This window comes from Triticum dicoccoides, chromosome 4B, assembly GCF_002162155.2.
Source record: "Triticum dicoccoides isolate Atlit2015 ecotype Zavitan chromosome 4B, WEW_v2.0, whole genome shotgun sequence".
Lineage (NCBI taxonomy): Eukaryota > Viridiplantae > Streptophyta > Magnoliopsida > Poales > Poaceae > Triticum > Triticum dicoccoides.
The window spans coordinates 644462094-644485991 of NC_041387.1; the positions used below are offsets into that span (position 1 = coordinate 644462094).

Below are 23898 nucleotides of genomic sequence, written 5' to 3' on the forward strand. Positions count from 1 at the left end.
TCCATTTTCTACACATCAGATCTATATTTACTCTTACCATAAGGTTGGTACTAAAGAAGTTTAGATGTGCATTGCTCTTGGTTGTATCTTTTGCCTGTATCGCTGCACTTACATTTATAGTTACTTGGTTATGTAGCATCACTCTTCATCTTATCTTAAATATTTTCCATTTTTTGTATATTATCACATCTATATTTACTCTTAACAAAATGTAGAATAAAGGCAATGCTTATGAAGAAGATTCTGTGGTAAACTTCTAGAATTGCCCCCCCCCCATTAGCATGGACAAGGCCTTTATAGAGCCTGTCTTCACCAATAATGTAAGTTTGTCCATCTCAAGCCTTCAAACTTTGTTGTATATATTTGGTTAGGCATGACTGCAACAGCTGTTTATTTTTTGTGTTTGCAACAAATTGCATGTTTAAAGTTTATTATGTACTCCCTCTGTTCCAAAATAGATGACCCAATTTTGTACTGAAGTTAGTATAAAGTTGGGTCATCTATTTTAGAACAGAGGGAGTAGTTCATAAACAAAAGTTTGTCCTTTCCCAATTTAAGTTTTTAGTTGTACAACCAAGTTCCTTATTCATACCATGTAAATTAAAGTATACAGAGCAAGTGATCTTCTTTTGCACTGCATGTATGCTTCTGTTCTTCATCTGTAATCCAGTGGTGTGGTGAACCTACCCACTACAGCACAGTGTCATATTCTGCAATGTCTTAACTATGAACAATGTCATATCATTCTACTACTCCCTTCGTCCGAAAATACTTGTCATTGAAATGGATGTATCTAGATGTATTTTAGTTCTAGACACATCCATTTTGATGACAAGTAATTCCGGACGAAGGGAGTATTATTTAAACCGTCTCTTTATTTGCCAATCTGAAATGAGATAAATTGACAACACACTAAACATTGATACTTATGAGTTCTTGATCTGTAATCCAGTGGTGTCGTGAAGCTGCCAACTCCTTCACAATGTCATTTCCTGCCATGTCTTGACCTGAACAATACCATATTGTGTTAATGCAATTTTAAATTGTGTCACTTTATTCGTCGGTAAGAAATGTGATGAATTGTCAGCACTAATATTTTTATGTGCAAAACCTGTCATCTGTCTGCTTGTTTATCTTTCAGAGTGAGGAAGATTTAAGTGTTGAACAAGCGCAGTCTCATCATCTTGCTCAGCTGCTTGCGCTGCAGCTCCCCAGCAGGGCTAACCTTTCTTGAACTCTATTGAAGTGCTGTCGGTTTTATATATTATTTTGTCTGTGTGTTTATTTGCACTGGTGGCGATCTTTGATGCCAAGTGTATGTAATCTGCTGTCTGCTTGTGCTTTATTATCATAGTGGCGAACTTTGATGCCCAGTGGATGTAATATGTTGTAATTTCTTTATTGTATAGTCTAGGTTTTTTATTATTCACGATGCTGCAGTTATTTTACTGTCTTCACAGTAAACCGGCCAAACCGTAAAATTACGGTACATAATCGGGCCGTCATGCAATCACGATGTAGGTTGGGCCTGAAACGTGCCGAATAGCTAACGGGCCGGTAGCAGCTCGAAATGAACCCCGCCCCATGATTGTGCGAATCAAATCACGGGCTTTTAACAGGCCAAAAATGTCTCGGTCCTTGTTTGGCCCAATCAGATATCGGCTGCAAGCAGGCCGGATGCAAACCGAGCCGTAGTCAGGCCCAACTATATGATGGGCATTTAACAGGCCGAAATTAATATAGGGACGAAATGTTAAACGGGTCCTTAAGAGGCCAAAACTAATGTCAGGTCGAATTACTAAGTGGGCCTCTAGCAAGTGGGCCCAAAAGCATAGTGTCCCCAGTTGACGGGTCGAATCTGATATGGGCCATAATTGAGCACATAGCCTCTTAAAGGGTCGTACCTGATCTGGGCCGTAATTTGGCCCAGAACGTGGTAGGCTTTTAACGGGCCGGATCTCATATGGGCCACTATTAGGCCCGGAACATGGCAGGCCATTAATGGACCGGATCAAATACGGGCCGGCATTTGGCCCAAAACATGGCAGCCAGTTAATGGGCCGGCCTACTAGGGCCCTCAAATTCTTGTGGGCCTACAGCTGGGCCGGCCCGTTAATGTCGGTGAAATCTCGTGGGCCTTTAGCCGGGCCGGCCCATTATGATCCGCAAGAATCTTGTGGGCCTTTACCTGGGCCGGCCCATTATGACAAACAAAAATCTTGTGGGCCTTTACCTGGGCCGGCCCATTATGGCCCATGAAATCTTGTGGGTCGTTAGCTGGGCCAGCCCATTATGGCCCGCAAAATCTCGTGGGCCTTTAGCTGGGCCGGCCCATTATGGTCCGCAAAATCTTGTGGTCCTTTAGTTGGGCCGGCCCATTTAAACTTGATGGGCCGGTCCACGTGTCAACATATCATAGGCGCGTCTCGCCCATTGGATGAGTGACACCTGTGCCAGCGCGGACCTGACACGTGTCTCCTCCAGCCAATGATGATTTTAGACGTGGAAAATCCCCATTGGTCGGGGCTGTTAACGGGTTATCGGATCCAAAACCCGACCCGATAGCTTAACGGCGTTTCGTTATGGTGGATGCCACGTGTTGGTCACCCTTGACGAAAGCACTTCTGCGACGCGCGATTTATCGTCATGGAAGTGGACACTTCCGTGATGATAATTTTGACAATGTCATGGAACACTTCTACGACAGCACATGTATGACTATCTTGATTCTGTCATAAATTTGTCATGGATGTACATGCATGACAAAAAACGCGACCTACTGTGACAAACACGTATCATCACTGAAGTGTATTTTTTTGTAGTGTATAACTCATAACAGGTTTATCTATGATTCTAATCTTCATGAAGAAAATTATATGACCCGCCTTGTGGTAAGTCGCCAAGGGTCTTTGTGATCTATTTCTCTGTGCAGGACAGTTTAACAGCTTTTTTATGCACAAGGAAAACATATGATAAAAAGGAGTAAATATTAGATGGCGGCTTAAATAGTGTTAAAGCATCAAAACGTGCACGATGGCACGACAAAGCAAAGTCATTTTTACTCCTATTACACGACTCCCCGAGTCCAAATGATTAACGTTGTTTTTCAGCGGGTTACAAATACGAGCCGCCTGGCGGATCAACTCTCTGGTTGGCCTGAAGCTTCCGGGTCAACCCTGTCCACTCCTTCGTCCTGCTCCCTGTCCTGGAAGGATGATGATGACCAGTCAATGCCACTCAAAGCTTCAAATTCAGCTTCTTCATCAATTAATCTGGCCGGGTCAACTTCAGGGGCGAAGGTATGCTTACGGGATGGTGGGATCAGGCTGGTCACTTTATAATGAGGCATTGGTATCCTCCGGTTCTCGGCATCGTAACCCGGATGATATTTGGTGAGATCCGCCTCATCATACATCCACCAAAAGTGATGGGACTTCATTTGACAGGGCCACCATGGCTAAGGCACGCTGATATCCAGTGTAGAGTTGTTCCACCAGTGTGTAAACTGCCTTCAGTTTTATCAACATGTCTTGATTAAGATTTGAACTCCTGGGGCCTGCATAGCAACATCAAGTGCATCAAGTAACAATTTATATGATCATTGGAAAGTTTCAAGTATTTAACACTTGCAGGGCGACTTACCAAAGATTGTTGAGACCATCTGAGATACATGGTGTTTTATGCCTGATAATTCAATGGTCACCTCTTCAAGAGCCGCCTCTGCCTTCTCAGCTTGATTGGTCAAAGCAATCTTTTCATCAGCCCAGGCCTTTTTCTCCGTTTCAAAGTCTTTTTTCAGCTTCTCTTGTTCAGATACACTAAATTCAAACTTGGAGTTGGCCCTTTGGGTTTCTGTCTCTTGTGAGTCCAGGCGGTTCTTCAAGTCAGATATTTTTTATTGAAGTTGATTAGTGGTGGCCTGTACAAATACCGGGTCAATATCATGCTTGTTATCATACAATTTCAAGTGTCAAGCCTTTTTGCAAGCAAAACACTTGACACTTGGGGGCTAATGTATATTGAAAGCTTCTATCTAAGTGGCGGTTCATGAGAGTAAGTCCCAAGCACTTTACAAGCAAGAGTACTTAGCACTTGAGGGCTAATGCATATTGTTGTTAAACATTTTGCAACTATTTTATTCTATGTGAAGGACCGGCTCAAACATGCTGTTTAAACTGACCCTTGGGGGCTACGGAGTAAGCCGGTTTCTTACATGTTCTGACTACATCTATCACTAATGTTCACAAGTTTGTTTCTAAGTCTACAGCATATTCATCATAAGCAATAGACTTGGGGGCTAGCATGGTAAGAGTAATCCACTGAAGAGAAGAGATTGTACCTCAAACTTCTGGTGCATCTGCTTCACCATATCAATTTCAACGTCTCGGCTGTTGTGTGCTTTGCTCAGATAGCCAGAAAATACTTCTCCAATACTCATGTGAGTATAATCAACAACATCAAATCTGACCTTGCGGCGGCTCAGGTGTTCCTCCTTAGCAGAGCACTTGGCGAGCAAAGTGGGTCTCCCCGGCTCAGTATAGCCGGTTCTGGTAATCTCCACGTCAACATCTTGAGAGTCGTCTGCCTTGGCTGGGCTAGGGACTTCAGGATTTTCAAGCACGTTGGCGGTTTGCTCCACAGGCAGGTCAGCAGTCGATACTGATGTATCATGAGCCGGTTCAAGCGGCGGCTCAGGAATAGGAGCATCAGGCGCGGCCGTCTGGAGTTCCGGCTCATGGTCGGTTGGGTTCTCACCCGGCTTGTTCTTTTTTACCCTCTTGCTGGGTTTTGCTTTTCCACTGCAAACGATTAAAAAGGTTAGTACAAAAATAAAGAATTGAATTTGAATACAGGATAAGTAAATCATCATTACCCTGGAGCGGTTTTAAAAGCCGGCAGGTTGGATTGGATTGGATTGAGTCGCCAGATGAAGGTGAAGTATCCTGATAATTCGAATCCGAAGATTTGAGTGGTTGACGAGTGAGACCCGCCAAAGGATAAAAGGGATCTAAGACGGGGATAACCTCGTTCCGACGTTTCCTTGGTGTATTTGGCAAACCGGAGGAGAGCTCTGCTTCTTTGCTAGTCCGGGTCTGCCTCCGGTTTTCACGAATCTGTCGCTTCAAAATAAAGTGAGGATCCTGGTAAGCTAAGGGATGTGAAAATCTTACTTTCCGGGTTACTCTTCGGATTTTTGGTCTTGTCAAAGGCTCTGAGTCGGAGGAGGAAATGATAGTTACCTCTTCAGTCACTCATGGGCTTGTCCCCATGTCTCCCTGATGGTAATCAGTGTCAATAAGGTGGTTAAACAATGAGCCAAGAGAGTCAAGGGTTACCCCCGACTCAGAAGAGTCTTCTAGCTGAAGTAATTGGGAAGCACTGGGTTTCTTCCCTCTTTTCTAGGCGACAGCTTTCCTAGCGGCTTTCTTGGCCTTCCTAGCCCTTTTTGCAGCCTCATGAACATATTTCTTCTTCCAGAATTTGTCATCAGCTTGTGAAGATCAGTTAAAGTTTGCATTATGATGAAACATAGAAGGTAAAAGAAAAGTAATTTGTTCTGGCGGCTTACTGCTGGAGCCGGGTTAGCCTTGCAAAAAGGGCTCAGGCCCATTTTGCCGCAGTCGGCTAAGCTCTCATTCAGAAGTGACTTCGTCATATCATCAATAACATCGTCAGGTAAGTCGATAGGGCTGTGACATAGAGGATCCTTGGCATCACCAGTATAATCACACATCAACCCGAAGCGGTGGCTCAATGGGATGATCCGCCATGCGATCCAACATCGGACCAGATCAATGACGTTTAAGCCGTTCCCCAGGAGAGCTTTAACTTTTGCAAGAGTGGGGGCGGGCGTCAGGCGTTCAGCAGCTGTTATCTTGTCAGGAAGCTGATGATTGGAGTCAAGGCGTAGAGCACGGAAGCCGGGCAGTGGGTTCTCATCGGACAGAGAGGTGTCTTGACAGTAGAACCAAGTCTGGTTCCGGTCTTTGGGTGACTTGGCGGTTGTGCATAAGGAAAGATTACGTCTCTCCGCCGTTGGATTGAGACCCCGCCCAGTTCCAAACTTGGTCCGTTGGAGTACTCATTCTGACGGTTTAAATAAAACAGCTCTCGGAAAAGGAGTAGGTTGGGTTCTTCTCCAAGGTACACTTCAGAAAAAACTTAAAAGTTGCATATATTGGACACGGAGTTGGGTCCAATGTCTTGAGGACGGAGGTCGAAGAAGTGCAGAACATCTCTAAAGAACTTTGAGCCGGGTGGCGAGAAGCCCCGGTTCATGTGATCTGTGAAGACAATAACCTCACCTTCCTTGGGATGAGGCTTTTCCTCCGTTGGATCAGGAGCACGGTACGACATAACATCTCTTTTGGGCAGATAGCCGACTTTCACAAAATCGTCAAAGGTACTCTCAGTGACAACGGACTTAACCCAGTTGCATGAAGTGGTTGTCTTAGGCGGCATGGTGAAGGAGGCATCCTAAACCAAAGTAAAAATGGCCGGTTCAAAATTAAGCCGGGGAAGGAATCATTATGATACATACTCAAATTGGCGGCTTATAAAGGGGCCTAATGGTATATGGCTAATTACGTCAGGTTATTTTAACCGCCGTGAGCAGACAGGTTATTTAAGCCGCCATGAGTAATTGATATTATCTATTGAGCATTGCAATTTGATCTGGTGGTTTGAACCGCCATGGCTATGTGGATCTAACAAGTGCAGGTTTTTTGACTAGGTATTGCACAAACAAGTTTCACAGGCCGTGACAATTATTTGGATCAAATGATGTTCAAGAAAAGAAAATATTCTAGACCCAAAAACTAGTACATGTGAGTTCATCAGTCCTAATGAGGACCCAAAAACTAGTACAGATGAGTTCATCAGTCCTAATGAGGCCTCTTTACAGGAAAAAGAGATCTGCTAGTATCAAAAATGGACGCGAAACGGCTACCGCATACATTCTATACTCTTTTTGGATCAAACGAGGTTGCGGTAAAGAGACTACAAGGAAACCGTGAAGAACAGCGAAGCACACAGAGGAACTCGCAAACCCTAGTGCGGATCTAAAGGTGCGGAAAGGCGAAGACTTACAGCTGCAGATCTACTGCGGAGGGGCGCCGCCGTTCTCTGGATCAAATCAGGTCGATGCAGCGGCCAAGGTCGAGGAAGACGAGGTGCTGTGGCGGCGGCGGAGCTCGAGTGGAAGTAGGGTTGCGGGAGGAAGAAGACGAAGGAAAGGAGAGAATGAGGAAGACCCGGTCGTGCCTATTTATAGGGAAAGACTGGTAAGCAGGCGCGAAAAAAGAGGAGACCGAAAAAATGATTATCCAACTACTGAGACACCTCGATTTTTGGGATGGTCATTAAGATAAGGATCCATTGAGATATATTGGACAGAGCATAAATTAATGATAGATGACGTCATGGCAGGTTATCTTAAATCCAGAGGATGACGTCACGGCGGGTTACAAAATTTCTGCACAAGACAAGAGCAGAAGATTTTTCTAAGTATTGAAGATTGACATGAACCAATTCAAATCAATCTGCGCCTAATGTTGGGGATATAACTATTAGGTGAGACCCGCCCAGGAGGGGTCGGGTTACACCTATGGCGAGTCAAGACATGAAGCCCAGAATGACACTTGAAGATGGTGGTTCAGTTAAGGGCCTAAGCCCAAAGGCGATTCAAGGCCCGTAGAGATAAACCACCATATGTATGTAACTTGTATTGAAAGGCAAGAATAGAGAGAGACCGAGCCGGACGTTGTTTATGAGCCGACCGGGACTCTATGAACCGCTGGGCGTCGACCTCAGAATATAAAGGGACGACCCGGCGGCGGTTCAGGGCAAGTAACATCAAATCGAGAGCTAGGTCAAGCGGATTCGCTCCCTAGCTATCGAGACATAAGCAATCCCACTCAAAACTGGATCGTAGGCTTTTACCTTCACCGTAAGGGGCCAAACCAGTATAACCCTCGTGTCCTTTGTCCCGACTAACCCCTTTAAGCTTTCTAGTTGCGATGGCTCCACGACTAAGTCATTTCACGAGGACATCTGACATGATAATTCCACAATAAGATGTATCTAGATCTGTTTTAGTTTTAGATACATCTTTTTTTATCCATTTTGATGACAAGTATTTTAGGACGGATGGAGTACTAATCAAAGGAAAAATTCAGCAGGGGCCCCGGCTTTCAAACTGGCCTCACGCATGCATCTTAGGGAGCCAGGTATGAAGCAAAGAGGGACTTAGACTCTTGCCCCTCGTGCATGCTGCACGCAAATAGCTAGCTACAAGATTGATTTTTGACTTGCCACATGCACATATATAAACTCAGAGTAACGTAAGTACTGCCACCTGACATGTATGATTTCTTTAACTGACCCAACTACTTCTCTATATAATACAACATATATAAAATCTTTAGATGTCTATTAGCTCAGTGTATGCACTATGTAACTACAAGATCAATAGTAGACTAGCTTGCCTAATGCACACAATTCAGAGTTATGCAGTTGCACGTGACATATATGCTTTTTACAGTCCATCTATTTTACTTTTGCATGCAAATTCTCTAGATGCATCAACATCGATCAATAATTTAAAACAAGAAGTGTTTATCTATCATTACTTTGTACCTATATCTGAAATTTGCAGGAGAAATATGCCCCGTTCTAGGAAGTTTCTTCATCTGGTATTTTTGCTCCAAAAATTAGAGTGGCGAGCAAATTAGCCCAAATTTTCTAGCCAACAGGAGTACTAAAATATATATACCCGAAATTCACAAGAGCCAACTAGCATGACCGAAATTCACAGGAAGCAATGTTTTGTTAGACAAAATTAGTTTATTTCTGTACAAAACATTGATATACAATTTTCCTTTGGATACCGACAATTCTTTTTAAAAATATTACAAATACCAATTAATACTGTAATAGGTAAATATATAATAAACTAAGATAGATTATTTATTTCATAAAATGAATTTGTGTAGTTAGCATTTATGTCAACACTAAAATATTACAAGATAGTTTTATAGTAATTTCCAATAACTTTGCCATCAAAAGTTTGTAGGTATTTCATGCTCAACTTTGCGGATCTTAGAATCAAATATATCATGTGGTTACATGGTAAATGTCGGTCACATTTTACTGTAAAATGCTAACCGATAATTAATTTACTATGTTTTACCATACGTCCATATTAAATCATGATCCATGCTCCTTTTTGATTTCACCTCAACATGTGGCCATTGATCTACTGTACCCTTATAACTACGTGGATGTCAACGGCTAAGTTCAATTTTAAATTGTGCGGTCGATGTGTAGACATGTCTTAGATCGTTTAATCTGCAGTTATTTCTTATGAGATCTAAGGTAGGTCGATCATGTCAACCCTAATTATCAACCGTTCTACAACTGACATGGCTTCTACACCGAGTGGTGCAACTTTTGACTCCTCGATGCGTCATTAATCAAAGACTTGTGGTGCTACAAGAAGAGCATGGAGCAACAGGGGAATAGCTAGGCAAACATGGATACAAGGGAAATCAGTGTTATCTCGTGGCTTCGCAATAAGGTACAACTATAGATGTGGTGGTCGACGTAGGCATGGTTCAGAGGCGAATGAATACCGTGGTGGATATGAAGGACCACTACTTAGCTACATGAAAAGGCCGGGGCGTTTCCCCTTTTCGAAAAAGAAAAAAAACTTAGCTACATGAAAGATTGCCTCTTATAGGAGGAACCGGCACAGCGGATCGACTGAGGCATGGATCTGGACATGTTTGATCCCTACACGGTTGTGCCTAGCTATATGGTTGATTACAAGGCCAACCAAAGACGATGAGCGCGTACACGACAATTACATTTTTCATACTCTATGGGGCTGAGGCGGCCAGCATGAAGGTTTCATCATCTCAGCCCCATCTTCCACGTATCATATCCTGCATGCAGTTGTTCGACATCACCTTCCAGTACTTCATGTCCGGCCGATCATAAAACCAGGAGGCGATTCACACTTTATTAATTCTGTGATATATAGCTATTCTTTTTTTGTGTGGAGCTGCTGTTTTTTTTGCTCCAGATAGAACGACTTGCTTTGTCAATGGCAAAATCTCTTTTTAGAACTTTTTTTTTGCGAAATGCATTTTAGAACTATTAGGTGCATATACCAATATATCTGTGCACGCACACATGCTTCTTAATCTACGTCGATAGCTACCACTACATTATAAACACTTCTTAATTAATTTCGTGCCAATCTGGAAATCCATAAATGGAAGGGGGGGTAGGGGGGGGGGGTGGATTATTTTCTTATCAGAGACACACCTTCACAATAGGCCGGCTGAATGTCTTAGGCGAAGGTTAGGGATGGATCATAAGGAAGTTGTTTGAGTCAGAGTGATGGTAAGAGTGAGGGCTTGTTATTGTTCTAGAAAAAAAGAAGTGGCAATCTCCCTACTACACGAAACGGACAATTATATCCATGTGTTTGTGGGGAGTGGGCAGGGTAATCTATGGAGGCTCAGGGGCATGTATGGGGAGCCTAAATAAAGGAACAAACATTTAACTTGGCAATGAAATGGAGGAACAAACATTTGAATTGGGCAACGGATTACAGAATTACATGGTGTTTGTGATATGCCGTGGATTTTTTTTTTCTGTGATCTTAATGATATTATGTATTCTTTTGAGAAAGAAGGGGGGAATCCACATCCAGAACAATACATGCAAGAGTTTAGAGATTTGATTCAGGAATGTAATCTAACGGACTTTGGTTACTCGAGAGAACAGTTTACTTGCACCGGAGTACGGTCCGGGAACGGCTTGACTGGGCTCTTACGAATGATAGTTTTTTTTAACACTCTTACCAATGATAGTTGGGAGGCAAAGTTTTGGTTGTACCCCTATATCAGTGTACCTCTATCGTCACAGTCTATTCTTGCATTAAAATTCATGCGAGAAAGCTTCTCTTTTTTGTTTCTCTCAAATAAAAAAACATTTGATATCAAAACTTTTGCGGATCAATATCACACAAGTACTACCATGTATAGAAAAGTTTTCGGATTTTTTTAGGGTAAGGTCCAGGAACAGCTTGACTGGGCTCTTACAAATGATAGTTGGAAGGGAAGTTCTGGTTGTACCCCTATATCAGTGTACCATGTATCTTCACCGTCCATTCTTTGCATTAAAATTTGTAGAAGAAAACTTTTATTTTTTGTTTCTCCAGAATAAAAGAACATTTGAACTCGGAACTGTGCGGATCAACATCACACAAGTATTACTGCGTGCAGAAAAGTTTTTGGACTTTTTGGCACAACATATATTTTAAAAAATGATACAATTCATTTGAAATTTGACAAATTTATGTTTCATCAAAAAATCAGAAACATTATATACAATGAGTGACACTTGTGTGTAGGAGATGAAGGGCCTGTTCTGATCTCCTCCCACTCCACACTTCTAAAAAAATCTGCCAGAAGCCATCCCGAACGATATAGCTTCCCGAAGCCGAAATCCAGGAAGCTACGATGGGCTGTAGTTCATTTTTGCGAAGCGACCGATTCCCAGCTTCCCCTTTTTGTGAATCTGAAGCTGCTGTTATTTACGGCCGAATTGCCACCGCCAAGAAAATGTTTCGCTCACCTTCCCCTCGCTCGATCCCGCGGAACAGCCCGCTCGCTGGCAACTCCCTCCCCCTCGTTTCTCCTCTGTAACCCTACCGCCGCCGCCACGCCCAACAGCCCCCGCCGCCGGCCAAATCGTCGACTCCGACTACAGATTCAGTCGCCCCAGTCTATTTCTCGCCGGATCCCGTCGTCGCCGCTGTCCGTCGCGCCTGGTACAGGGAGCTGCGCCTCCATGGCTCGGAGGATCTGGCTCCAGCGCCATTGACGCCCGAGCGGTTTGGTCCATAATGGGCCCTTTCCAGCCGGCCCAAGGTGGTAGAAGCAGGCCTTGAGCGCCCCAGCTGGGCTGTCTGGTCATCCAGGCGCTGGGAGAAGCTGTTGGCGCTCCAGAACGTTTTCGCATCGCCAGCTGAAGCAAGAAGCCGGATAAGAAGCTAGATATGAGAAGTTTTAGAGAAGTTAGATGGTTTCAGAACAGGCCCGAAGTTTCTGCTCGCGAGCTCATATGCACCCTCGTGAATAGTAAAAAAATAAAAATTGTAAATAAACAAAATCTGAAACTTTTTTAGGATCAAGCATTGACGAATTCTGAACATGCCTGCAAATTTTCATGAAGAAAAAACATGTCAAAAATGCTTTCGTGAGAAAAACAAAATTGATGCTCCAAAAGTCTGTTTCTTAAAGCATCAATTTTGGTTTTAGAAATAATTTTGGAACATTTGTTCTTCAAGAAATTTTGCACACATGTTGAGAATTCATCAATGTTTGTTCCCAAAAAAAGTTTATTTATTTTACTATTCATGGGGGTGCATGTGAGCTCGCGAGCACAAGGGTACATTCGTTGTGTTTAGTTGATCTGCAAAGTTTCAAGGTCAAATGTTCTTTTGTTTGAAAAAAAAAGAGATATCTATATAAAGGATGGAGATAAAGGATGGCATGAATCTTCATGCAAACTGAATAATCTAGATAGATGGGTACACTCGTATTGGGGTACAAAAAATCCACACTCTTGGAAGGGATGTCAAATTTGTTGATGCTATGCTAGAAAACCTAAAGTACATCGGTCGAATCACGGAGCAACTTTGATGCATTGGGATGAAGGCCAACAGTCTGATTATAGTGGACCAGCGGTGTTGTAATTCGAAGCTCGTCGGTTGCGTGAGGCTCAGTTCAGGGAAATGGTGGAGCCTACGTCAGATTCTAGAGCGCATGCTCATGATCTAGCTAGAAAACTTGCTGCTATCCACCAGAGTCCTATTATTGGGATAAAAATGTCCTGCAAAGAAAGAGGAAAAAGGTTATAAAATGTTCAGAGATAACACGAGATGCGTTGACGGATGAAAACCTGGCTAGCTAGGCAGAAATAATTAATGATAGAAATAGAAGAGTTTATTGAGCAAGAACTGTACTATGCGCAAGGAGTAGAGTGGATTGCTTCAAGTTTGGAGACCGGAACACGTCTTTATTTTCAATGTTCTGCTAGTGCGAGGAGGGCATGCAACAAAAAAAACACTCTAAAGGATGATCAGGGATTCGTTCGTCAAGGTACTGCATACCTTAACCCGATGATCTCTAATTACCATTCTGGATTGTTTACCACAGAGGTGGATGATGTTGATTCGGAAAATTCTTGAGAAAGTTATACCCCAAGTGACTTTCGACATGTACGAGAAGCTTCAGATGCCCTATTCAACGAAAGACATGAAAACGACTCATTTTTCAATTGGCGACATGAAGGCTCAAGGTATGATGGTTTGCATGCAATTTTTTTAAAATGTTGTCATATTATTGGGGATTCTCTATGCAATGAAGTGTTATGTGCGATGAATGATAAAATCATACTTGATTGGTGGAATGGCACTGTTATTGTAGAGTTACCAAATATCGTCTTATTAGCTTATGCAATGTGCTTTACAAAGTTATATAAAATATGATAGCTATGTGGTCGAAGAGAGTGCTAGATAAAGCCATTTCTCCTATTCAGAGTGCTTTTGTGCTCGGGCGTCTCGTTACTGATAATAGCTTGGTGGCTTATGAGTGTATGCATATGATAAAAATGAAAAACATGGAAAGGAGAGGTATTGTGCAGTGAAACTTAATATGCACAAAGCATATGATGGTGTTGAGTGGATTTTCTTTTTTAGGAGGACACCATGATTCAATTGGTGATTTGAGAGGTAGTTGGTTGATCTATTAATGGCATGTGTGAAGTAAGTAAAGTATATGGTTAGATTCAATTATCAAACTGACCAATTTGTACCAACACGGGATCTCCGTGCAGAGGGGATCAAGTCTTTTGGCTCATAAAGCGGAGATTCATGACATGGAAGGGTTAATGGTGTGCAAAAATGCACCATAGTTTCACTTTTTTTGCTAATGATTCCTTAGTCCTTATGAAGGTAAATGTTGTTAATGCAATCTCGTTGAGACAAGTTTTTGATCAACATCGCACTAGCTTCGGACGGATGATGAGTTAAGGGAAATGCGACATTTATTTTAGCCCCAATTTTAAAGGCGCATGTTTGCTCTGAATTAAATATCATGACAGAGACTATGGACTATGTATGATAAGTACATTGGTCTCCCAGCTACGATGGGAGTAGATAGAAGCGACAATTTTGTTCGTCTTTCAAAAAGTGTTGTTAATTGCGTGAAATTACTGGGAGAAAATAAAATTATCAGTAGGAGGAAAATAAATTTAATCAGACTGTGCTCCAATCACTACAAGTATTTGCGATAGCGGTGTTTAATATATATAATAATATCTAAAAGATAGCTCTTAATGATCTAAACGATCTTATATTTCTTTACAGAGGGAGTAAATAATTAAATTACTGATAAGATGATGAAGTTTTGATGGGAAACCATGTGAGAAAATGCACTGATGGGCTTGATAGAAAATGTGCATCCAAAAGAAAAATGATGAATAAAGTGCGCCGCATGGCTTAAAGAAAAGGGTACTCTGTTCAGAGTGGCCTCGGAGCAAAAACAAGGTTCAGAGAGGGGAAGAGTTTGGAATTAAAAAAAAAAAGGAGGAAACCCTAAACCCCTCCTCCCCTCCCCTTCGCTTCGCCTCCTCTTCCCCGTGGCGGCGAGCTGCGGCGGCGCTCCGGTGGCAGGCGACGGCGACGCTCCGGTGGACTTCTACGCCGGCGGCTACCTCCCGGCGACGGACAGCAGCAGCAGCAACCACTCGGCGGTGAGTTTTCTGCTCTCGCGCTCACCCCTTATCCCCGGCGGCGACCTAGGTTTAGGAGCTCGCCGCGGCGCCGTGCCCCTGCTGGCCGCCGTGGAGTTCTTATGTGCTTCCTCCCGCCGCCGCCGCCGCCGCGCCTAGGTCTGCTTGTCTGCTTTCAGTCATTAGCTGACGACTTTTCCACATGAGTTTGCGCAATACACTGACTAAACCTGTTGAAGACCTACTACTACTAGTGTAAAAACCGCCACTGCTTGTTGATGCTTGCTTGCCGCCGGCCCTGGTAGAGGGATTCAAATTGCTAGTTTGCTTGTTGATGCTTGCTCGCAGCTAACGTGCATCGCTGAATTTGGTGCAGACCAGAGTTGCGGGCTTATGCAGAGAGCAGAGGCAAGGAGCAGAACGGGCCGGTGAAGACAGCAGCAAGAGGCGGCAGCCCGTGTAGGCAGGGAGCAGCGCGTGGTTTGGTTAGTTCTTCGCTTAATATCCTGAAACCACAACCCCCCTATTTTACTCATCCAAATTACAAGAGCTCTAAGTTTCCCAGTTATGATTCATTCTTGTTGTTGAATATTGACCAGAATATCGTGCTGGAACTGACGAATTTATTTATTTATCTCTCTGTCTGTCAGGTTGAATTGGCATCAGTGCATAATGTCGTCCAATTGGCGGTCGCTGCAGCACCGGCATCGCTACACCTACACATCGGTCGTCTTCCCCAAGCACTACCTGGAAGCACTGCCCCTTGTGCCGGCCCAGGTCTCCGCGTCCAATTTCTTCGCCCAGTTGAACAATTTGATATCCCTGCCATCCACCTACGCGCAAATCGTTGTGGTCAAGGACTTCGCCTCGGCGTTTGTGCAGTTTCTTTCTGCTCCAGCGATATCTGATGATGCCGTGCTTGCTGCCGCCAAGCTTTATTTGGAGATCCTCTTCTTTGAGAACTCGCTCCCTCTCCATCGCGTGCTAATATCTGTGCTTGCCAAGTGCAACAAGTTCTCCGCGCTCATTAGCTCTTGCTTTACTTTGCTATGTGAAGAGTATGGTGGCTCTGGTGTCAAGGCAAAGAAGAGATTTTTGGTATCTCGAGCTGCGTTGTCACTGATTGGCTACCCCAAGTTGGGTTTTATGAATGAGGCAGTTGAGAAGAGTGTAGAGATCATGGCATGGGATGTGGTGGCCGGGCTTGACGGAGTGATCAGGGACATAGATGACGGGTCCCGGCCATCTCCAGTTGTGATGGAGCAGTGCCAAGAGGCCATGTCTTGCATGTACTACTTGCTGCAGCGTTACCCTTCTAAGTTTACTGGACTTGATAAGGCATCAGCTGTCTTCAAGAGTGCTGTTAGGACGATACTGACTGTTCTAAAGTCATCTGCCTTTTCGAGGGATTGTCTGGTGGCCTCTGGAGTCAGCTTCTGTGCTGCAATTCAGGTTTTCATGAGTCCCGAGCAGATTTCCTGGTTTATTTCTCAAGGGCTCTTTGGTATCTTTCCTGACCATGAAGATATAAAGGATCTAGCTGCGCATGATGCACTTTCTGATTTTCATCTGAGTGAAGAAATCAGAGATCTCTCCGTTTTGAGTAGACTATGTTTGCTCAGAGGGATTTTGACGGCTATTCCAAGGAAAGCACTCAACGTGCGTCAGCTTCATTCAAATGGATCGTTATGGACTGTATTGTATGATGGGATTTTACCTGAGCTTTGCATGCACTGTGAGAACCCCATTGATAGGCACTTCAATTTCCATGCTCTGACAGTGACTCAAATATGTCTGCAGCAGATTAAGACATCTGTTTTGGCTGATTTCACTGATTTCACTGGTGACTATAAGCCTTTCTCTAGGGATGTTGTCAACCGTGTATTAAAAATCATATGGAGCAACCTGGAAGATCCTTTGAGTCAGACTGTAAAACAAGTGCACCTCATCTTTGATCTCCTATTGGATATTGAATCGTCTCTTCCATCAGAAGACCAAAGCGTCAAATTGGTTCTGTGTGACATTGCAAATGATTTACTCCGCCTAGGTCCGCGATGCAAAGGGAGATATATCCCTTTAGCTTCTTTGACGAGGCGACTGGGTGCCAAATCTCTTTTAAGCTTGAAATCAAATCTCCTTTTAGAAACAGCGTATGCTTACATAGATGATGATGTTTGTTGTGCTGCAACATCGTTTTTAAAATGCTTCCTTGAGAATTTAAGGGATGAATGCTGGAATGAGGATGGTGTTGAGCAAGGATATGATGCCTTTAGAGGGTTGTGCTTGCCTCCTTTGATGCGGGGATTAGTATCTGGGAATTCGAAGCTACGATCCAATTTAAATACTTATGCACTACCCACTGTCATCGAAGTTGACACAGACAGTATATTTGCAATGCTTGGATTCATCTCTGTAGGCCCGAGTGCAAATGCAAATAAACTGGATGTGCCATTGAAAAGTGACCAATGTATAGCCGCACTGGTTTCACTGCTAAAGGTCTCTCGAAATCTCGCACTTGTTGAAGGGGACATTCATATGGATTCTGATGAATTGCTTGAGCAGGAGGATAATAAGGGTGCTGTAATCATATCTGTTAAAGGGATTACTGTTAGAGTACCTGCTAATTGGTTTGTTTTGGCACTGACACACAGTGATGAAACTCTGCGTATAGATGCTGCTGAATCTCTCTTCCTAAATCCCAAGACATCAAGTCTTCCATCCTCCTTGGAACTGAGCTTGCTCAAACTAGCAGTACCATTGAATATGCGTTGTAGCTCAACAGCATTTCAAATGAAATGGGCAGGTTTATTTAGAAAGTTTTTTGCTAGGGTGCGCACAGCACTGGACAGACAGCTAAAGCAGGGATCATGGCTGCCATCACAAAACTCTATTGTAAAAGAAGCTGATCCTGTTGACACTGTTATGGACACTACTGTGCAGAGGGCGGAAGATCTCTTCCAGTTCATGAAGTGGTTGGGCTCCTTCCTATTTAATTCTTGTTACCCTTCTGCCCCTTATGAAAGGAAAACAATTGCAATGGAGCTTATTCTTATAATGCTAGATGTATGGCCTATTCGTCGCTCTGAAGGGAAGACTGATGTTCATCCTTATAATGACAGCATAACATTGCCAGATTCAACAATTTCATTTGTAGGGTCTATAATTGATAGCTGGGACAAGCTAAGGGAAAATTCTTTCCGCATTCTGTTGCAGTTTCCAACACCTCTTCCTGGAATTTCCGAGAGTGCATCCATAAATGATGTTATCAGATGGGCAAAAGAACTCGTGCTAAGCCCGCGGGTTCGGGAAAGTGACGCTGGCGCATTAACATTCCGACTTATATTTCGGAAGTATGTTTTGGAGCTTGGATGTGTTATTGTTTTCTCTGAAGAAAATGATTGCCTTCAGTGTTACACAAAATCTACAGATGGAGATACAGAAGTAATTACCAGTCAAAACCCAGTTGCACAGTACATTTCATCACTCATTCAGTGGTTGTGTACTGTTGTAGAAGAGGGTGAGAGGGATCTTGGTGAAGCATGTAAGAGAAGCTTTGTTCATGGAGTTCTTCTTACCTTGCGCTACACATTTGATGAGCTGCATTGGAACTCTGCAGCAATCCAATCGTGTCTTTCAGAGATGAGGAGTTTGGTTGGAAAGCTTCTTCAACTCATAATGCGTATAACATCTCTAGCCCTGTGGGTAGTTTCTTCTGATGCATGGTATATGCCATGTGATATGGATGACATGATTGATGATGGCTCCTTTCTCTTGGATATAATTGATGAGGATCAACCTGATACTGATTTAGCAACAACAGAGAAGAATGCCAAATCAGGGAATAATGGCAAACCGGCCGAACATGTTATTATGGTTGGTTGCTGGCTTGCTATGAAGGAGGTAATGGATTTGTTCTTTATTACTTTACTCACCTAAGTTTCGAAGTTGCTTTTCACTAGCTTTAGTTTTGAGCTTAAGCAATTGCGTAAAATATATTGATCATATGGCATGGACCAACTTTGTTGTCAGTATTTTTTTCTTCCGAAATACATGTTTGTCCACTTATTTATGTAACACTTGTCCTGTTTGAGAGCACAATTTTGGTAAATTTGTTAGGTTGAGAAAAGGTTATTATTTCTGGGAAGTTCATACGTTGCGTCTCAGATCCATTACCAATATTATTGTACCAATGCAGTTATCCGGATATAGTTTTTTAATAGTCTTTCTATGGTGTAAGTTTTCCATTTATATTTCAGGTTAGCCTTCTATTTGGAACCATCGTCAGGAAAATTCCATTGCCTGTCTGTTCTCACTCAAATTCATCTCAGAATGGTTTGTCTGACAATACCGAGCAGACAAACATGTCTGGGGAGGTTCTAGATGTGGAACAGTTAGAGATGATGGGTGATCATTTTTTGCAAGTTCTTCTTAAAATGAAGCATAATGGTGCAATTGATAAGACAAGGGCTGGACTTACTGCCCTCTGCAACCGTCTTCTTTGCTCAAATGATTCAAGGTATGTTCCATTGCCCATGTAGGACCTCTTTGGAAACCAAGGGAAACATTGTTTATGATAACTAGGTGCCGCAATTCTTGTTTACATTTGAAATTTATGTATGAAAAATTCAGCAATAGGTAACATTTCATTCCTTGAATTTGTGAGATATCATATCACACAACACCATCCTCCAACTTTTTAATCAGTTTCATCCTTGTGGAGGTGTAATAAAATCCAGCCTTCCGTTAAATAACCTTTTATCCTTGTGGAAGTACAATGATATTCAACATGAATATTTTGAGTAATGCGGTGATGCATATACACCGCAACTGTGGACACCTGCAAAATTGTGATAGTCTGAGGGGTGAAATTCAAAACTGTGCAAGTTTTCCTTGTTAATAGATGTTTGTCATCATCATTCTTCGCCATTAGGGCATGGCCATCGCGTCGCCTCAGAGCTACTGCCCTACAGTCCAGATAGGTTCGGATGCCACGGTGGTGATGCAGGTGCTGCTTGCAGACCACAGGCGCAGCTTGCAGAGGAGACGGCTTCTTCAGCTTGGAAAGTGGAAAAAGTTCAAACAGAGAGAGAAATGGGGGAGGAAAAGGAGAGATGGGGACCTTTGCTGCTCCCACCTTCTGCGCTGCATGGTAGATGGCTGACGCTACGTAGGTCCCACTAGATGGTAGCTTCCGTTGGACAATAGAAAAAATTATGTGGTGGTTTCAGATTTTTATGCCTAGATGGACTACGGGGCAGCACCAAACGGGTGCTTCCATTGTACATGCCCTCTTATGGTCTCGACATCATAAGTACAGTAGTATGTAGTAATTTTTTGTTGAAACCCGATTCTGGATTTATGTGTATGTGGAGTTGAAACTTCCTTGCAGTTAAGCTAGGTTCATGTCAGACAGTTGTGTATCATGTCCAGTAGAAACTTTTAATGGATTATATCCTAGTTCCCGAGGATCTTTAATTTCTCTTATCATTCACAGGCTCTGCAAAATGACGGAATCGTGGATGGTGTTACTGATGGACAGGGCAGTTGCTAAAGGGCAAACTGTGGATGATTTGCTAAGAAGGAGCGCAGGAATCCCTGCTTCTTTTATGGCACTATTCCTGGCAGAGCCAGAAGGAACCCCAAAGAAGCTACTTCCAAGGGCATTACAATGGCTGATAGAATTTGCTAAAACGTCTTTATCTAATTTTGAGAAAGATCACAACCAGAAATCTGAAGCAATGAAAGACTGCATTGTAGATTCATGCGAGTCACAATCAGGAATCACCACAAGTGTTCATTCTAATGGAAATTTGTCAAAAAGCCGAGATGAGGGTGTTGTTCCTACAGTGCATGCATTCAATGTGCTTAGAGCTGCTTTTAATGATGCAAATTTAGCAGCTGACACTTCGGGTTTCTGTGCTGAGGCAACGATAGTTGCAGTACATGCATTTTCATCTCCTTACTGGGAAGTGCGTAATGCAGCTTGTCTAGCATATACTGCACTGGTTCGCCGCATGGTTGGATTTTTGAATGTGCAGAAACGCGAATCTGCACGACGGTCAATATCTGGCCTTGAATTCTTCCACAGGCAAGTTCATTTGGTATATAGTTTGCAGTCTGGTAACGTTGGTCTTGTGGTCTAATATTGCCATGCTGTTCTTACAAGTTTAGTATATAGTTTCCAGTCTGGTAACATTGGTCTTGTGATCTTATGTTAGCATGTTTTTCTTACACATTAATATCATGAGAAAAATAGCAATTAGTTTGATGCAAGTATAATACTGATAATCATTTTTTTTTGGTTAAGCACCTCAGTGTTGTCGATATGATAAAAGAGTGGAATTACTTCCAAAAAGAATACTAGTTTATTTATTGTAGTCCTGATGTAGGATTGCTATTCTTGTGTAAACCTTTTGTTCTTGTGTTTGTTTATGGTGAAACATTATATCCAATATTTTCCCAAACTAATATTCAGTTGGTGGGATTGGCTATTTTATTGACTGAGTTGTGCCTTGTTTTATTATGTATAGGTACCCGGCACTTCATCCTTTCCTTTCTAGTGAACTGAAAGTTGCAACAGAACTATTAGCTGATGGGGTTTCCCGCAATTTAGAGTCACATATCGCAAAAGCCATACACCCCAGCCTGTGCCCTATTCTTATTCTTTTATCAAGGCTTAAGCCGTCACCCATTAGCTGTGCAACTGATGATCCTTTAGATCCGTTTTTGCTTTTACCTTTTATCCAGAAATGTGCTACCCAGAGTAACTACCGGGTCCGTGTCCTTGCATCAAGGGCTTTAATTGGTCTGGTATCTAATGAGAGACTGCAGCATGTTGTTGGTGATATACTGGATGATTTACCTTGTGGAGGTCGTAAAGTGTCAACTCATAATTCTCAGTCTTCTTCATTCAATTCAATTCATGGCCTTCTTCTGCAGCTGTTTTCCCTTCTCGATAGCAACTACAGAGGCTTGACAGACAGTAACAAGAAGGATCAGATTCTTGGCCAACTAATTGAGGTTCTCTCAAAGTGCTCTTGGCTTGGCTGCCGTAAATTATGTGCATGCCCTGTTGTAAGTACATCATACTTGCGTGTTCTGGATCAGATGCTTGATGTTGCAAGAACAGGGAAAAGCAAGCATACTGATGTTATCCGGACACTGCTGTTACAGTTGAGTTCCCAGAGTCTGAACAATGGAACGTCAACTCACCATGCTTTCCATGATCCTACCCAGATTGAATTTCAGCAGCAAGCAGTTGCATCATATTTCAGCTGTGTTGGTATTCCCAAGGGACATGATGAAACCGCCGAGGAAGATGTTCGATTGCAAATACTTGATCAGTCGACTTCAAGCATGTCAGAGACGCCTTGTGCAGTCTCCCTCACTGAGCTGCACAAGGAGATAATGTCTTGCCTTGCCGATCCTATATATGATGTTAGAATCACAGCGCTGAAGAGGATTCTGCAGCTTGTGAAATCAATCAGGTCTGGTGATAGTAAGAACATTTTGCATCAATGGGCTAGGGCTAGTCTGCACTCTATGATTATGGAACGGTTATCTGTGGAAGAACACCCCAAATGCCTTTATTATAGTCTAAGGATCATATTTTCATGGAACGTGGAATGCCAGTTCAACAATGGAGAAGATTGCAATACATTTTTATCCATCTGGGACAGATTAGTTCATTTGAACAGCACTGTGTCACATGCGAAAACCAGAGAAATAATTCTATGTTGCATGGGTATGTGCATGAAGCAGTTTGCTAAATTGATGAGGGATGGCGTGTTACCGGAAGGTCTTAAAACGAGTGAGCTCTCTACTTCCTCTGGGAGTATCCACAAAGGGAATGATAGATTGTCCGCAGCCATTGTCAGCACAGACCTTTTTGTCAGTCTTGTTAAGAAGCAAAGTGCACCATCTGAAACTGTGAATTCTCGTAGGGCTGCCGCTGAAGCAATTATCGCTTCAGGGCTTCTTGAAGAGGCAAATTATGTCAATGCTTGTGTGTCCAACGCATACATTCCTTCGGAACAAGACAACGAATGCCATCTCGAGGAGAAATGCTTGAAAGCTAGCGGGGGTGAATTTGCCAGTCTCTATGCATGTAAGATACTTGACCTATGGTTCATATGCATCCAGTTGCTGGAGGACGAGGATGTCCATCTTCGGCAGAAACTCGCCAACGATGTCCAGAAGATAATTGGAAATGGGTCAGGCAATAAGCTATGTGATGATTCCACGCCACTGCAGGTGGACAGAGTGATTGCGTTGAGCTTCGAATTCATAACCTGCTTGTTTGGTCACTGGCTGAAATACGTCGAGTACTTGCTAAGGATGGTTTTGGACACTGCCAACACGTTGGACTCGGATGGTGACCTGGTCCGTCAGATATTCGATAAAGAAATCGATAACCACCATGAGGAGAAGCTGCTGATATGTCAAATCAGCTGCTCAAACATTCAGAAGCTCGTGCGGTCTGGGCATCAGCTGGCAACATCAGGGAGAAGTGAAGCGTTGTTGCAGAACTGGAGGGAGCGCTTCTTGCACCAGCTAACGTCGTTGACGAGTGGCTACCTTGAGAAAGAGGGGAAGACCGATTGGATTGGCGGCATCGGCAACCACAAGGATGTGTTCGCGTCAGTATACACAAATCTGCTCGGCCTGTACGCGCTCACCGAATCAAGGTGGTTACCGGAACAAGCAGAGGACAGGCACGAATCGTATCTGCGAGAATTTTCAGACCTGGAGGGGTTCATCACGCCGTTCCTGAAGAACCCTTTGATCTCCAACCTTTACTTGCTGGTGAAGCGGTCGCATAAGCCGGAGGAGGACCAGGGGGGAGGCTCCGCCGCCTCGGAAAGTTTTGATCCGTATTTTCTCCTCAGATGAATTTTCTCTTCTCATATACAACAATTAAGTAGCCCCTTTCAAGCGAGATAGCGGTTACTCGGTCTGGAACCAATTTGCAAATTGTTTTTGGTACATGTGATGAGTATCTGTAAACCGTGTTTCTTTCTACAGCCAAGTTTTGCAGCCACCATAATTTTGTTTTATTGGGGGTGAAACTGTTGTGCTATGATTTGTTAT

The 23898-nt window shown here is 43.2% G+C and overlaps 1 protein-coding gene across 1 annotated transcript; it reads left to right on the plus strand.

Moving 5' to 3' along the window:
* The first annotated feature begins 14639 nt into the window (after positions 1 to 14639).
* Positions 14640 to 23851, plus strand: LOC119291989 (thyroid adenoma-associated protein homolog). The gene is made up of 6 exons (XM_037570801.1): positions 14640 to 14829; positions 15185 to 15293; positions 15459 to 18708; positions 19065 to 19324; positions 20303 to 20896; positions 21339 to 23851. Exons 3-6 carry the CDS (start codon positions 15481 to 15483, stop codon positions 23698 to 23700), a joined length of 6444 nt encoding a protein of 2147 aa, XP_037426698.1. The 5' UTR covers positions 14640 to 14829; positions 15185 to 15293; positions 15459 to 15480; the 3' UTR covers positions 23701 to 23851.
* Positions 23852 to 23898: the final 47 nt, after the last annotated feature.